The sequence below is a fragment of the Tachyglossus aculeatus genome, chromosome 9 (assembly GCF_015852505.1).
Source record: "Tachyglossus aculeatus isolate mTacAcu1 chromosome 9, mTacAcu1.pri, whole genome shotgun sequence".
Taxonomy (NCBI): Eukaryota; Metazoa; Chordata; class Mammalia; order Monotremata; family Tachyglossidae; genus Tachyglossus; species Tachyglossus aculeatus.
The window spans coordinates 23712464-23729945 of record NC_052074.1 but is presented as its reverse complement, the minus strand read 5'-3'; the positions used below and the strand labels follow the sequence as shown (position 1 = coordinate 23729945).

General features: G+C 47.8%; 1 protein-coding gene across 1 annotated transcript in view; it reads left to right on the top strand.

Moving 5' to 3' along the window:
• Positions 1 to 5608: 5608 nt before the first annotated feature.
• The window catches only part of IFT172 (intraflagellar transport 172), a 45531-nt gene continuing 33657 nt past the window's right edge, over positions 5609 to 17482 (top strand). Inside the window, exons 1-11 of the mRNA XM_038751175.1 lie at positions 5609 to 5687; positions 10884 to 11027; positions 11248 to 11360; positions 11964 to 12003; positions 12527 to 12592; positions 13069 to 13148; positions 13374 to 13461; positions 14073 to 14287; positions 14706 to 14829; positions 16133 to 16228; positions 17006 to 17167. Of these exons, the coding sequence (XP_038607103.1) occupies positions 5649 to 5687; positions 10884 to 11027; positions 11248 to 11360; positions 11964 to 12003; positions 12527 to 12592; positions 13069 to 13148; positions 13374 to 13461; positions 14073 to 14287; positions 14706 to 14829; positions 16133 to 16228; positions 17006 to 17167 (1167 nt within the window). The 5' untranslated portion in view covers positions 5609 to 5648. The remainder of the gene's footprint in view (positions 5688 to 10883; positions 11028 to 11247; positions 11361 to 11963; positions 12004 to 12526; positions 12593 to 13068; positions 13149 to 13373; positions 13462 to 14072; positions 14288 to 14705; positions 14830 to 16132; positions 16229 to 17005; positions 17168 to 17482) is intronic.

Sequence of the window (17482 nt, the reverse complement as noted above, 5' to 3'; positions counted from 1 at the left end):
TGACTGAGTGACATTCTGGAGGCGTCGAGAGGTGGGACGGAGGAGAATCTCCCCGCTTCAACAGTGCAGTCGCAATCAGCTCAGCGGTGACGTGCTCCGTGCGTGAGTTGGAAGGATCATCATCATCAATCGTATTTATTGAGCGCTTACTATGTGCAGAGCACTGTACTAAGCGCTTGGGAAGTACAAATTGGCAACATATAGAGACAGTCCCTACCCAACAGTGGGCTCACAGTCTAAAAGGATGAGAGTAGTTCTTGTTGCAGCCCAAAAGAGATGAGTGCTATCACTGGGCCATTCATTCTTAGCTGGTGTTGGGGATGGCATGTTCTCTAGGCACCAACTGAGGCTCATAGTGCCCTAACCTGGTTTTTGATTGCTCTGCAGCCTTACCTTCCCTTACCCATTCAGTCAGTAATACAATTGTACAATACAACACAATTGTATTTATTGAGCGCTTACTTTACGTAGAGCACTTTACTCAGCCCTTGGGAGAGTACAGTATAACAAAAAGCAGACACATTCCCTCTCCCCATTAAGCTTACAGTCTAATAATAGACTAATAGACTGTTCTCTGTCTCCCCCTTTTAGACTGTGAGCCCACTGTTGGGTAGGGACTGTCTCTATATGTTGCCAATTTGTACTTCCCAAGCGCTTAGTACAGTGCTCTGCACATAGTAAGCACTCAATAAATATGATTGATGATGATGATGATAATAATAATAATGATGATGGCATTTATTAAGCACTTACTATGTGCCAAGCACTGTTCTAAGCGCTGGGGGGGTTACAAGGTGATCAGGTTGTCCCACGGGGCCGCTCACAGTCTTATCCCCCATTTTACAGAGGAGGGAACTGAGGCTCAGAGAAGTTAAGTGACTTGCCCGAAGTCACACAGCTGACAGTTGGCGGAGCCGGGATGTGAACCCGTGACCTCTGACTCCAAAGCCTGGGCTCTTTCCACTGAGCCACGCTGCTTCTCTAAGGGGAAGGGGGAGACACACATTAATATAACTATATAATTATATTTATATTATATATGTGTATATATTATTATTATTAAAATATATTATTTTATTTTGTTAGTATGTTTGTTTTTGTTCTCTGTCTCCCCCTTTTAGACTGTGAGCCCACTGTTGGGTAGGGACTGTCTCTATATGTTGCCAATTTGTACTTCCCAAGCGCTTAGTACAGTGCTCTGCACATAGTAAGCGCTCAATAAATATGATTGATGATGATATTATCTATTATATATATATTATATGTATTATATATTATATATATAATACAAACTACAGCTATGTACTTAAGTGCTGTGGAGTTGGGGATTCATTTATTCATTGTGCTTACTGTGCGCAAAGCATTGGACTGAGCGCTCGGGAGAGCACAATATAACAATAAATAGATACATTCCCTGCTCACAACGAGCTTACGGTCTAGAGACGAGCTTATGGTCTAAAAGATGAATAAAGAGAGAAGGGATGGGGAGGAGAGGAAAGGAGGGCTTAGTCAGGGAAGGCCTCTTGGAGGAGATGAGCCTTCAGTAAGGTTTTGAAGGGGGAGAGGGTAATTATCCCACCTTCAGTTGCCATTGCCCATAGGGACTGTAGAACGGGGGTAGGAATGCAGAGTGCAGTGAGCTGGAGATAGAAGGTGGATGAGGTAGGAGGTAAGATGCGATGCAGCTCATCAGTACTCATTCCTGACACCTCCACTAGTCATCTTTGAAGGGGGCGGACATGAGAAGGGGAGACGGCACCATTAGCGCATCCTGATGGAGTTGGAAGGAGGAAGCCAGAGACAAAGCCCCTGCTGTTTCGCAAGTTGGAAGAACTAGAACTCACAGCCAGAGATAAACTAGTGAGTGGACAGGAGTTGGTCACCTAGGTCATCCCTGTCCATATTTTCACCTCTAATCATCAATCATCATCAATCGTATTTATTGAGCGCTTACTATGTGCAGAGCACTGTACTAAGCGCTTGGGAAGTACAAATTGGCAACATATAGAGACAGTCCCTACCCAACAGTGGGCTCACAGTCTAAAAGGGGGGAGACAGAGAACAAAACCAAACATGCTAACAAAATAAAATAAATAGGATAGATATGTACAAGTAAAATAGAGTAATAAATATGTACAACCATATATGCATATATACAGGTGCTGTGGGGAAGGGAAGGAGGTAAGATGGGGGGGATGGAGAGGGGGACGAGGGGGAGAGGAAGGAAGGGGCTCAGTCTGGGAAGGCCTCCTGGAGGAGGTGAGCTCTCAGTAGGGCCTTGAAGGGAGGAAGAGAGCTAGCTTGGCGGATGGGCAGAGGGAGGGCATTCCAGGCTCTAATGTCCAACTAGAGGGTAGGGACTGAACAGGGGAGCAGACCGTCCGGACAATCAAGAGTCCGGCTTCGGAGGAGGCCATGGATATGCCCAGCGGACTGGGAGCTCTCTCCTCGGCCGCTCGCCAGGAGCCTATGGAAATATGGGTGAGAGAGGGAAGATGATTATAGACGACGCACTGATTCTGCCCGGCGCCTAAAACTGCAGTTTGGGACGCTGCCATCTTTGATTTCATCCTATGTGAGTAAGCATTCTGGAGGATTCACTCTTCCCAACTTGGAGCTATTCATCACGTCGTCCAATAGAGCCCTGCCCCTGGGGTATCGTCAATGCATAGTAAAATGTAAACCTCCAGATGTGAGCTCACGGGTCTACCTTATTGTACTAGAAAAGTCCCGAGAGCCTATTTCCCCTAACCAGCCCTTGTCCTCTAGATCCTAAATCAGTGGGCCGTCTCTATATGTTGCCAACTTGGACTTCCCAAGCACTTAGTACAGTGCTCTGCACACAGTAAGCACTCAATAAATACGATTGATTGATTAAATCTAGACTGTGTGCTCTGCACACAGTAAGCGCTCAATAAATACGATTGATTGATTGTTACCTGAATAGATTTATCACTGTGGCCACCCTCTACCCCAACCTACTGATGGTCGGAGTAGCAGAATAATCCTTCGGTCCAAAGATGACATTTCTAATGAGGAAACTGCACGGGTGAGCATAAGTGTCTTTACCAAAGGGACTTTCTTGCCTCCTTGGCTCCTTGGGTGGCACGCTACACAGGCACTAATGGTTAAAAGGGGAAAGAGAAGCAGTTAGAGAAGCAGCGTGGCTCAGTGGAAAGAGCCCGGGCTTTGGAGTCAGAGGTCATGGGTTCAAATCTCATCTCCGCCAAGTGTCAGCTGTGTGACTTTGGGCAAGTCACTTCACTTCTCTGGGCCTCAGTTCCCTCATCTGTAAAATGGGGATTAAAACTGTGAGCCCCCCGTGGGACGACCTGATCACCTTGTAACCTCCCCAGTGCCTAGAACAGTGCTTTGCACATAGTAAGCACTTAAATCCCATTATTATTATGATTATTATCTTGTACTCACCTTAGCACTTAGTTCAGTCCCTGGAACACAGTAAGCACTTAACAAATACCATTATTATTATTATTATTATTATTATCTTGTATTCTCCCTAGCACTTAGTTCAGTCCCTGGCACACAGTAAGCCCTTAACAAATACCACCATTATTGTTATTATTATCTTGTATTCACCCTAGCACTTAGTTCAGTACCTGGAACACAGTAATTGCTTAACCAATATTATTATTATTATTATTATTATTGTTATTATCTTGTATTCGCCCTAGCGCGTAGTTCAGTGCCTGGCACACAGTAAGCACTTAAGAAAAACTAGAATTATTATTATTATTATCTTGTATTCGCCTTAGCGCTTAGTTCAGTGCCTAGCACACAGTAAATGCTTAACAAATACTACTATTATTATTATCATTATTATTATTATTATTATCATCTTGTATTCGCTCTAGCACCTAGTTCAGTGCCAGGCACACAGTAATTGCTTAACAAATACCATCATTATTATTATTACTATCATTTTATATTCGCCCTAGCGCTTAGTTCAGTGCCTGGCACAAAGTAAGCGCTTAACAAATACCATTATTATTGTTATTATTATTATTATTATCATCTTGTATTCGACCTAGCACTTAGTTCAGTGCCTGGTACACAGTAATTGCTTAACAAATACCATCATTATCATTATTATTATTATTACTATCATCTTGTATTCGCCCTAGCGCTTAGTTCAGTGCCTGGCACACAGTAATTGCTTAACAAATACCATCATTATCATTATTATTATTATTATTATTATTATTACTATCATCTTGTACTCGCCCCAGCACTTAGTTCACTGCCTGGCATAAAGTAATTGCTTAATAAATACTATCATTATCATTATTATTATTATTACTATCATCTTGTATTCACCCTAGCACTTAGTTCAGTGCCTGGCACATAGTAAGCACTTAACAAAAACCAGAATTATTATTATTATTATCTTGTATTCACCCTAGCGCTTAGTTCACTGCCTGGCACGGCACAGTAATTGCTTAACAAATACCATCATTATCATTATTATTATTATTACTATCATCTTGTATTCGCCCTAGCGCTTAGTTCAGTGCCTGGTACACAGTAATTGTTTAACAAATACCATCATTATCATCATTATTATTATTACTATCATCTTGTATTCGCCCTAGCGCTTAGTTCAGTCCCTGGCACACAGTAAGTGCTTAACAAATACTATTATTATTATCTTGTATTCGCCCTAGCACTTAGTTCAGTGCCTGGCACACAGTAATTGCTTAACAAATACCATCATTATCATTATTATTACTATCATCTTGTATTCGCCCTAGCACTTAGTTCAGTGCCTGGCATACAGTAATTGCTTAACAAATACCATCATTATCATTATTATTATTATTACTATCATCTTGTATTCGCCCTAGCGCGTAGTTCAGTGCCTGGCACACAGTAATTGCTTAACAAATACCATCATTATTATTATTACTATCATCTTGTATTCGCCCTAGCGCTTAGTTCAGTGCCTGGCACGTAGTAAGCGCTTAACAAAAACCAGAATTATTATTATTATTATTATTATTATCATCTTGTATTCGCCCTAGCGCTTAGTTCACTGCCTGGCACACAGTAATTGCTTAAAAAATACCATCATTATCATTATTATTATTATTATTACTATCATCTTGTATTCGCCCTAGCGCTTAGTTCGGTGCCTGGTACACAGTAATTGTTTAACAAATACCGTCATTATTATTATTATTATTATTATCTTGTATTCGCCCTAGCGCTTAGTACAGTGCCTGGCACACAGTAATTGCTTAACAAATACCATCATTATCATCATTATTATTATTACTATCATCTTGTATTCGCCCTAGCGCTTAGTTCAGTGCCTGGTACACAGTAATTGCTTAACAAATACCATTATTATTGTTATAATGATAATAATAATAATACTAAGCGCTTAACAAAAACCAGAATTATTAATCTGCTTGACAACGGGCCTGAGGGGGAGGCACTAGGGTCAGGAGTCTGGAAGCTGATTGGCTTAGATTAGAGGGCGGTGAGGGGTGACGTCATACAGCGCATGCGCCCTGACGGAGAGACGGTGCGTGCTTACGTCACCCGCGTGCGTAAATTGGAGGCCACGGCGGCGGGAGGGCTGGTTGCCCGGGTAACGGCGGGCCTAGACGCCTCAGGGCGCCATCGCCATGCAGTTGAAGCATCTGAAGACCCTGCTGAGCCCTCAGGTGGGGAGGGGGGCACGGGAGGAGATGGAGAGGTGGGGTGGGGTGGATGAGGAGAATAATCATCATCATCATCATCAATCGTATTTATTGAGCGCTTACTATGTGCAGAGCACTGTACTAAGCGCTTGGGAAGTACAAATTGGCAACATATAGAGACGGTCCCTACCCAACAGTGGGCTCACAGTCTAAAAGGGGGAGACAGAGAACAAACCAAACATACTAACAAAATAAACTGAATAGAATAGATATGTACAAATCAAATAAATAAATAAATAGAGTAATAAATATGTACAAACATACATATATACAGGTGCTGTGGGGAAGGGAATGAAGTAAGTTGGGGGGGATGGAGAGAGGGACGAGGGGGTGAGGAAGGAAGGGGCTCAGTCTAATAATATTATTATATAATAATAATAATATTGGTATTTCTTGAGCGCTTACTAGGTGCCAAGCACTGGGGAGGACACAAGGTGATCAGGTTACCTCCTTCCCTTCCCCACAGCACCTGTATATATGTATATATGTTTGTACATATTTACTACTCTATTTAGGTGATCAGGTTACCTCCTTCCCTTCCCCACAGCACCTGTATATATGTATATATGTTTGTACATATTTACTACTCTATTTAGGTGATCAGGTTACCTCCTTCCCTTCCCCACAGCACCTGTATATATGTATATATGTTTGTCCATATTTATTACTCTATTTATTTATTTATTAATTTATTTTGCTTGTACATATCTATTCTATTTATTTTATTTTGTTAGTACGTTTGGTTTTGTTCTCTGTCTCCCCCTTTTAGACTGTGAGCCCACTGTGGGGTAGGGACCGTCTCTCTATGTGGCCAACTTGGACTTCCCAAGCGCTTAGTCCAGTGCCCTGTGCACAGTAAGCGCTCAATAAATACGATTGATGATGACTGTCTCTATATGTTGCCAACTTGGACTTCCCAAGCGCTTAGTCCAGTGCTCTGCACACAGTAAGCGCTCAATAAATGCGATTGATTGATCAGGTTGTCCCACGTGGGACTCACAGTCTTCCTCCCCATTTTACAGAAGAGGCAACTGAGGCACAGAGAAGTGTTCAGGCGATTTTGACCCCTGTCTCCATGTTTTGTTTTGTCGCCTGTCTCCCCCTTCTAGACCGTGAGCCCATTGTTGGGGAGGGACAGTCTCCATCCGTTGCCCACTTGGACTTCCCAAGCGCTTAGTCCAGTGCTCTGCTCACAGTCAGCGCTCAATAAGTACGGTTGAATGAATGAATGAAGTGACTTGCCCAAAGTCACACAGCTGACAGTTGGCGGAGCAGGAATTTGAACCCATGACCTCTGACTCCAAAGCCAGGCCACGCTGGGGGTGGAACCCCGGGACCCTGGACCAACCCGTGAAACATCGATTGGCTTTGTTAATGGTATTTATTAGGCGTTTACTATAGGTCAAGCACTGATAAGCGCTTAGTGCTCTGCACACAGTAATAATAATAATAATAATGTTGGTATTAAGCACTTACTATGTGCAAAGCACTGTTCTAAGCACAGGGGGGGAACACAAGGAGATGAGGTTATCCCATGTGGGGCTCACAGTCTTAATCCCCATTTTACAGATGAGGGAACTGAGGCACAGAGAAGTGAAGTGACTTGCCCAAGGTCACACAGCAGACATGTGGGGGAGGCGGGATTCGAACCCATGACCTCTGACTCCCAAGCCCGCACTCTTTCCACTGAGCCACGCTGCTTCTCTGCAGTAAGCGCTCCATAAATACGATTGATTGATTGATCTAAGCGCTGGGATTCATTCATTCAATCATATTTATTGAGCATTTACTGTGTGAAGAGTACTGTACTAAGCGCTTGGGAAGTACAAGTCGGCAACATATAGAGACGGTCCCCACCCAACAACGGGCTCCCAGTCTAGAGGGGGGAGACAGACAACAAAACACAACAAGTAAACAGGTGTCAATACCATCAGAATAAATAGAATTATAGCTATATGCACATCATTAACAAAATAAATAGAATAGTAAGTATGTTCAAGTAAAATAAATAGAGTGATAAATCTGTACAAATATATACAAGTGCTGTGGGGAGGGGACGGTGGTAGGTCGGGGGGGATGAGGAGGAGAGGAAAAAGGGGGCTCAGTCTGGGTTAAACAGGTAGGATGCAGGCTCTTCGCCTTCTTAATTATAAACCTCCAGAATAATAATAATTATGGCATTTATTAAGCGTTTACTGCGTGCAAAGCACTATTCTAAGCGCTGGGGAGATTACAGGGTGATCAGGTAGTCCCACGGGGGGCTCACAGTCTTCATCCCCATTTTCCAGATGAGGGAACTGAGGCCCAGAGAAGTGAAGTGACTTGCCCAAAGTCACACAGCTGACAATTGGCGGAGCCGGGATTTGAACCCATGACCTCTAACTCCAAAGTCCGGGCTCTTTCCACTGAGCCATGCGCAAACTCCCAACCAGGATCAAACTATCGAATTAGGTTTTGACACCTGTCTACATGTTTTGTTGTCTGTCTTCCCCTTCTAGACTGTGAACCCGTTGTTGGATAGGGACCGTCTCTAGATGTTGCCGACTTGTACTTCCCAAGCGCTTAGTACAGTGCTCTGCACACAGTAAGCGCTCAATAAATACGATTGAATGAATGAATGAATTAGGTGCAAGCGACTTTTAATAATAATAATGGTATTTGTCAGGTGCTTACTATGTGCCAAGCACAGTTCTAAGCGCTGGGGTAGATACAGGGTAATCAGATCGTCCCATGTGGGGCTCTATCTAATCCCCATTTTATAGATAATAATAATAATAATGATGGTATTTTGTAAGCGCTATGTGCCCAGCGCTGTTCTAAGCGCTGGGGGGGATACAAGGTGATCAGGTTGTTCTGCGTGGGGCTCACAGTCTTAATCCCCATTTTACAATGAGGGAATTGAGGCACAGTGTAGTGACTTGCCCAGAGGAAGGCTCAATCAATCAATCAATCAATCATATTTAATGAGCGCTTACTATGTGCAGAGCACTGTACTAAGCGCTCGGGAAGTACAAATTGGCAACATATAGAGACAGTCCCTACCCAACATTGGGCTCACAGTCTAAAACGGGGAGACCGAGAAAAAAAAAACCAAACATACTAACAAAATAAAATAAATAGAATAGATATGTACAAGTAAAATAAATAGAGTAATAAATATGTACAAACATATATACATATATACAGGTGCTGTGGGGCTCAAGGATAGGGGGAGCGAGAATATTGAAGCAAAAGCAGAATAATAGATCTGCAGGATTCCTCCCGCCACACACATCAATCAGTCGTCAATCAATGGTGTTTACTGAGCGCTTACTGTGTGCAGAGCACTGTACTGATCGGTTGAGAGAGTACAATGTAACAGAATTAGCAGATATATTCTCTACCTATAGCGAGCTTACAGTTTAGGGAACAGGCTCACAATCCAGGGGATTGTATCTTTTCCCCAGGTCTGAATTGCTCGGTAAGAGGAAACCCTGACTCCTGTCGGGATTATCCGAGGGGCAGTCATGCAGAAGAGGGCTGAGTGCCAGAGAAGGGACGGAGCAAGGATTGTAAAGCCCTTTTAAAGCAACGGTAACCTTGATGGTGCTGTTGTGACAGCCTACTGACATGCCGTTGGCGGCGGATGCCAGGAATTTTGGTGGGTCTTCCTTCTCTGAGGAAAAAAAAAAATCGGGAAAGAACAGATGCAGTCAAAGCCGTGGTTTAGCTTAGTAAGCTAAGCAGGCTGGAAGTTTGCGCGGTCCAAGGATTCTGATGCGAATGTGAGGAAAACCCATGGCTTGTAGACCGTGAGGGAGAGGACTGGGCAAGATCAGTGCCCTTTCTCCCTCCTGTTTAGACTGTGAGCCCCATGTAGGATAGAGATTGTGTCCAATCTGATTAGCTTCTATCTTTCCCAGAACTTAGAACAGTGCCCGACACATACTAAGTGCTTAACAAATACCATAATAATTATTGTTACTATGCCTGGAAATGACTAGTAGTGATCAATGACCCTGTGAAAAACTTTGAAGAGCTGTACATAACATATATGTACGTGCGGTTCAGTTCTGGGTTCCCTTCTATTCTCCATCTACACCCACTCTCTTGGAGAACTCATCCGCTCACATGGCTTCAACTTCCATCTCTATGCAGATGACTCTCAAATCTACATCTCCTGCTGTGCTCGCTCTCTCTCTCTGCAGTCTCGCGTTTCCTCCCGCCTTTAAGATACCTCTACTTGGATGTCCAGCCATCACCTCAAACTTAAACATGTCCAAAACAGAACTCAACTTCCCACCCCAACCCTGTCCTCCCCCTGACTTTCCCATCACATAGACAGCACTGCCGTCTTTCATGCCTCACAAGCCGTGGTGCTATCCTCGACTCCTCTCTCCTTCAACCCACATATTCAATTTATCACTAAATCCTGTCAGTTCAACCTTCACAACATCATTACAATCTAGCCTTTCCTCTCCATCCAAACTGCTACACGTTAATCCCAGCACTTCCCTATCCCACAGTGATTACCGTATCAGCCTCCTCGCTGACCTCCCTGCCTCCTATGTCTCCCCTCTCCAGTCCATACTTCACTCTTCTGCCCGGATCATTTTTCTACAAGAACATTTAGTCCATGTTTCCCCACTCCTCAAAAACCTCCAGTGGTTGCCCATCCGCCTCCACATTGCACAGAAACTCCTTCCCGTTGGTATTAAAGCTTTCCATCACCTTGTCCTGTCCCACCTCACGTCCCTGCTCTCCTACTTACAACCCATCCCTCACACTTCACTCCTCTAATGCCACCCTACCCACTGGTACCTCGATCTCATCTACTTCGCCGCTGACCTCTCGCTTACATCCTGGAACGCCCTCCCTTTTCTTATCCGATAATCACTCTCCCCACCTTCAAAGGCATATTTCCTCCTAGAGGCTTCTCCTGAGTAAGCCCTCCTTTCCTCTTCTCCTGCTCCCTTTATTAAACACCCTGCCCGTAGCCCCACGACGCTTACGTACGTATCCGTAATTTATTTATATTAATGCCAGTCTTTCGCTCTAGACTGTAAGCTCACTGTGGGCAGAGAATATATCTGTTATATTGTTGTTTGTACTCTCTTAAGCGCTTCGTACGGAAACCATAAAAAAGCCAGCTCCCTGATCTTATCCCTCCCTTGTCTACAGGATGGGGCTGCAAAGGTGACGTGCATGGCCTGGTCCCAGAACAATGCCAAGTTTGCTGTTTGCACAGTGGACCGGGTGGTCCTTCTGTATGATGAACATGGAGAGCGAAGAGACAAGTTCTCCACCAAACCAGCTGACATGAAGGTGAGGCGAGGGCTGAGCCCTGTCTTAACCCCTGAGGGGACAAGAAACTGTCCGGTTCATTTCTGCCCCAGCCCTGGGACGCGAGAGATGGATTTGTCCCCCTCATAGGCCATTCCTTCCTCATCATATGCCCCTGACCCAGTATAGCCATATTTATCTTTCCTTCGCTTCTCCCCTAAATCCAGCCAGGCTAATTCCTTCTTCTATCTTCCTCCCGTAGTATGGCAGGAAGAGTTACATGGTGAAGGGAATGGCTTTTTCTCCGGACTCCATTAAGATTGCCATTGGACAGACTGACAACATCATCTACGTGTACAAGATTGGGGAAGATTGGTGAGGCTGAGGTGGTGAAGTGGGGGGCGAGGGCAGGTTTTGAGGGGTCAGAGACACAAAGGGAGGATGGACAGACCAAAGTGGGATGGGGGGACGGTGTCAAGGGAAGGAGCCAGCGGACCCAGAGAGGGGCAGGATCAAGGAGCTTGGTGTGGAGGATGTCACCAGAGTGAGGATTGGGCTGTTTTAGGGGAGGGGTGCAGTAAAAAGAGACAAGCACTGCTTGAGAGGCGAAGATTGCCCAAGTCAACTCTGGTACTTCACATTGGCTCTTCCAGTGCCCCCTGGAGAAACTTTTTTTTGGCCTCAGGAGAAGCTGAGTATCAGTAAACAAACGTTCTATCACTGCGCTCTCACGGTTTCCATATAGGTGCCAAATTGCCAACATCGTCACTTCATTCGGGCCCACACCTGGGTCTCTGCTGAGACTCCCACGTGGGCATCTTGGCGCCTCTCCTTGGGTTGCATGGCTGGAAAGACCAGTGGGCCCGAGGAGGTGGTTAGACGATGCCGTCCCCAGTGACCCTCAGACAGCAGTCTTCCCATGTTGGGACTTCAGCCCAGGCCACTGATCCTCACGGGGTTCCTCTCCTTTTCCGGCAGGGGTGACAAGAAAGCCATCTGCAACAAGTTCGTCCAGACGGTAAAGCTCGGGATTCCTCTGGGAGGGGTGGGCGAGGCTCAGAAGGGTCACCAACCCAAGAATTGCTCCGACCGACCCGCCGTTCACCCTGCTCCCAGGGTTGCGCCTTCCTTGGCCACCTGACTGGGTGCCAGCCATTGTGTGCCAGTGGAGTCCAGGCCCTGGCTGGATGCGTGGGCATTCCAGTTGTCCCAACTGTCCCAAGTCGGGCACAGAATCCAGTGTCTCGAGTCTTCCATCCCTTCTCTTCACCCCCAACAATACTGTCACTCAGCTGGGAGGTGGGGAGTGGTTTTAGGGTATACTTGGAGGAGGATGGAAAATGCCGGGGAGGAAGTGTGGGACTCTTCTCTCCCACCAATGCCACCCTCCCATCCTGTGGCGGCATTAGAAAGCCAGCCCGGGCTGGTCAGGGGAGGGTAAGTTTTATACCATAGGATGTAAAAATGCTCTGTGCTTGCCTAATGTGCCAACGTTATGAGTGGTTTTCCCCCACCCTCCCTTCCCTTTCTCTCTCCCTCAGAGTGCTGTCACTTGTTTGCTATGGCCAGTAGAGCACATCATTGTCTTTGGATTGGCTGAGGGGAAGGTAGGAAAAGAGAACCAGAGGGGAGCTGGTGTTGATGGGTTGTTGTTTTTTTAAATGGTATTTGTTCAGTGCTTACTATGTGCCAGGCACTGTACTGGGGTTGATAGAAGTTAGGTTGGACACAGTCCAGCTCACAGTCTTAATCTGCAGTTTACGTTTGAGGTAATTGAGGCACAGAGTAGTGAAGTAACTTCCCCAAGGTCACACAGCCCACCAGCAGTAGAACCCAAGTCCTGATTTCCAGACCTGTGTCCTATCCACTAGACCATGCCGCATCTCAGCTGCCGGTTCATTTGCCCTTCCTGTCCTTAAGAACCGGAAGGCAGCAGAATTAGGAGGTGGGTGAGGGTGGGCATCCTCCCTTCTCTGGACTGGAGAAGATGCAGGACCTAATTTCCTGCTGTGGCTCATTTCATGGCCAGAGTGGGCAGCGGGGGTCCCAACTTAGCACGACCTCTATGCATTCTTCCCTTCAGGTCCGTTTAGCGAATATAAAAACCAACAAGTCATCCACCATCTATGGGACCGATTCATATGTAGTGTCGCTGACATCAAAGTGAGTAAGAAAGAGTCCGGTCTGGTGGGCTTGGGTCGTCTGAAGTGAAGTGGGCTCACAGGCTCTGGCAAAGGCTGAGCATTAGGAGCCTTGGGGTGAGTTGGGGGAGCATCCACAGATGGGGAGCAGGGTGGGGTCCGGAGGAAGAAAGGGGTTTTTCTTTGGGGAATTCAAATGATTTTGGACTCTGCCTCGTGTTTTCTCTCTCCTCCTCTCACTCCCTAGCATCTCTGGGAAGGGCATTCTCTCCGGCCATGCCGACGGCACCATTGTGCGCTACTTCTTCGATGACGAGGGGTCTGGAGAATCGCAGGTGGGGAGGGGGGGGGCTCAGGAGGTGGGGCCGAGGTGGAGTTGTGAGGTCCAGGAGCTCAGAGGGGACCTTACGCTTCCTGGAGTGGGGAGTCTGGATGGTGGAGCGGGGTGGAGAGATTTGTGGAAACCAGAAGATTGGATTTCATGGATGTATTCTCATTCCCAAGATTTGAGATAAGGGGTGAGGAGTCTCTGTGAAAGCCGTCGATCATATTTATTGAGCTCATACTGTGTGCAGAGCACTATTCTAAGCGCTTGGGAGGGTACAGTGTAATAACATAAAACACAGTCCCTGCCCACAACACACTTACAGTCTAGAAGGGGAAACGGACATTAATATGAATAAATAAATTGCAGAGAGGGTAGTGGATAAAAGGTGAGGGGGAGATAGAGTATTTATGTGAGTGTGTGTGGGTGGGGGGAGTGTCTGCCTGGGAGTCTTAATGTGAATATGTTTGGGCTGTTTGGGGGTGAGACCCCTCTAGTCCATGCAAGAGGACTCCATGTTGGAGCCGTTTGGCAGACTCATTGTGAGCAGCAAGCCAAGTGCATAGAGCCAGAGCAGGTTCGCCACGACAGCTCCTCAGAACCACCCACCCCTTCTGACAGGGGAAGCTGGTCAGCCACCCGTGCCCTCCCTACGCCCTAGCCTGGGCATCTAACAGCATCGTGGCCGCGGGCTGCGATCGGCGAATTGTGGCCTACGGAAAGGAAGGTCACGTCCTGCAAACCTTCGACTACAGTCGGGACCCCCAAGAGCGGGAGTTCACCACAGCCGTGGCCAGTCCCGGAGGCCAGGCTGTGGTGCTGGGCAGCTACGACAGGTGAGCGGGACCCAAATCTCGGAGCCCCTTCCATACTCCCCTCCGCTCCCTCCTCCTCCTCCTCCTCTTCCTTTCATCTCCTTGTCCTTCTTACCGTCTCGCTCCTCTCGCCTTCCTATCTCCTACCTCTCCCACCCTCCTCTATCCCCCGCCCCATTCCTTTCCTTCTCTCGTTCCCTCTGGCTCATTTAATCCTCACTCTACTGTCTTCTGCTTCTCCTCTGACCCCGTTTCCATGTCCTCTCGGTGCCGGCCTCTCCGCTGAGCCCTGCTGTCTCTTTCCCTGTCCGCACTCAGTCTCGCCCTGGCCTCGTCCCCACCTTTCCGTGAACACTTTTCTTTGTCCTCCCTCCCCACGCCTCTCCACTCGATCCCCTGCCCGCTTTGCAACCACCTGCTGTCTGTGCCCCACCCCCAGGCTCCGGGTCCTCAACTGGAGCCCTCGCCGCGGTGCCTGGGAAGAAGCGAAACCCAAGGAAATCGCCAACCTGTACACGGTCACGGCCCTAGCCTGGAAGCGTGACGGCTCTCGGCTCTGCGCGGTGCGTTACCACGGATGGTCCCCCGAAGGGAAACGTTCCCTCCCTCCCGGGACCGTGCTGAGGCGGGTGGCGAGAGCCAAGAGGCGTTCAGTCATTTTGAGAAGCGGCGTGGCCTAGTGGATAAAGCACAGGCTAGAGGACCTGAGTTCTAATCCCAGCTCCTCCACTCTCCTGCTGGCTGACCTGGGGGAAGTCACTTAACATCTCTGTGCCTGTTTTCCTCAACTGCAAAAGGGGATTCAGTACCTGTTCTCCCTCCCACTTCGACTGTGAGCCCCATGTGGGACCTGATCATTCTTATATGTACCCCAGCTCTAATCACAGTGTTTGGTGCATAGTGAGCCCTTAACAGATACTACAGTTATTATTCGTGGGCTGGGGATGAGGTGGGGAGGACGCAAATTGTGGTCACGCACGGCACGCCTCTCTCCTTATCCCTGCCGTCCAGCAGCTTTGGGAGAAAGTTGTGTTGGGCAGGGAAATGGTTTGAGTTGGGCAAGGAATGCAGGTTGTAGCCGCTGCTGACATTTCTTACACCTCCCATCACTGCTTCCTACCTGGGGTCTGAGGCAGCCAAGAAGAGGGAGGCATAAGTCACTGGGATTGTCAGCCTAGCTCCTCTGCTCCCCATCTCCGCACCCCAGTTGCACTAGAGACATGGGGGTATTGCCCCTTCTTCCTTCAGGGAACATGGACCCCAGAGGACATAATAAATAATAATAATTATGGTATTTATTAAGCACTAACTATGTGCCGGGCGCTGTATAAGCATTGGGGTGGATACGGCAAATTGGGTTGGACCTAATATCTGTCCCATGTGGGGCTCACAGTCTCAATCCCCATGTTCCAGATGAGGTAACCGAGGCACAGAGAAGGGAAGTGACTTGTCCAAGGTCAGACAGCAGACAAGTGGCAGAGCCGGGATTAGGACCCGTGACCTTCCGACTCCCAAGCCCAGGCTGTGTTCAGCTTTTCTTCCCTTTTGGGGGTTATTGAGGGCTGCCTAAAGTGGGCAGAAGGGGGAAAAAAATTGGCAATTCCCCAGCGAGTGTAGATTGAAAGGCCTGATAAAGAAGCAGGGAGACACGTGCAGGGTTAGTGCTCCCCTGCCTTTCCTGGAACCCCCGCAACCTTTCCATTCTCCATATGCCCCTTTTCCTTCAGTGGTCCCCCAAGCTCCTCCTTCTCCCTTCCCTCTTCCCGTAGCAGCAGCTCTCCCCCCACATCCCCACCCTTCTCTTCCCTGTACCCCTACCGCTTCCTTAGCAGCTTCCCCTTCAGTGCTCCCATCTCTTTCCCCCAGGGCACGTTGTGTGGAGGGGTCGAACAGTTTGACTGCTGCCTCCGAAGGAGCATTTACAAGAATAAATTTGAAATGACGTATGTGGGGCCCAGTCAGGTAAGCGGAAGACGGTCTGCTCCCCTCTTGCCATAGGTCGCTCACGGCCCCCTGTACCGCGTCCCCTCACCGGTCCTTGTGCTGACCTTCAGCGCGGGCCTCCTGCCAGGACTGCAGCGAGAGACAGAGAGACTGAGAGATAGAGGGAGGGAGACGAGCAGGGACTTTATATTAGCAGGGACTAATCGGGGTGAGCAGGCCCACCCCACTCCCCCTGCTCAATCCTGCCTGGTTTAAAACTCCATTAGTCGGGGCTGGGGACGGAAGGATCAGCTGATACAGTTGCCGTTACTTGCACCGATTAATTTATTTTACCTGTTTGCTAAAGTGCTATTGATCTTCATAGGCATATTGCATTACATGTGTATGCCTGTACACTTGAATTTTGACGGAAAAGTCCTGACCCTCTTGACAAGATTGCAACTCGAGCCACCTCCCCACCCCTCCCCGGGCTGTCTGCACGCCATCCCATTCATTCATTCATTCAGTCGTATTTATTGAGCGCTTACTGTGTGCAGGGCACTGTACTAAGCGCTTGGGAGAGTACAGTACCACAACAAACTGACACATTCCCTGCCCATAACGAGCTCACAGTCCCCTCCGTCTGCTGTCAGTGCACCAAACCCCTATCATCCCCCATTCCCTCCGGCAGGTAATGTAGGCTATTCAGGGGCCGGCGAGGGAGTCATTGCAAGGAGAGGCCCAATCCTGAAGAGACAGAAGCTCTACTGTCCAGGGGGAAGGGGAGTCACAGGGCTCTGCTTTTGACACACTCAGGTGATTGTGAAGAATCTGTCAACAGGCACTCGTGTGGTGCTGAAGTCCCACTACGGCTATGAGGTGGAAGAGGTGAAGATTCTGGGCCAGGAGCGTTATTTGGTGGCCCACACCTCGGACACACTGCTGCTGGGCGATCTGAGCTCCAACCGGCTCAGCGAGGTGAGGGCCTCGGTGGGGGTAATTTAAACTTTTTTCTGTGTGGGGGGGATTTGTTAAGCGCCCACTGTGTGCCAGGCACTGTTCTAAGCGCTGGGGTAGCTACAAAGTAATCAGACCGGACACAGTCCATGACCCACACGGGGCTCACAGTCTTAATTCCCATCTTATGGATGACGGAACTGAGGCACAGAGAAGTGACTTACCCAGGGTCACACAGCAGACAAACAGAGGAGCCAGGATCACATCCTTCTGAGTTCCAGGCCTGTGTTCTATCCAGTAGGCCAAGTTGCTTCTTTAACTTCCCGCAAGCACTGT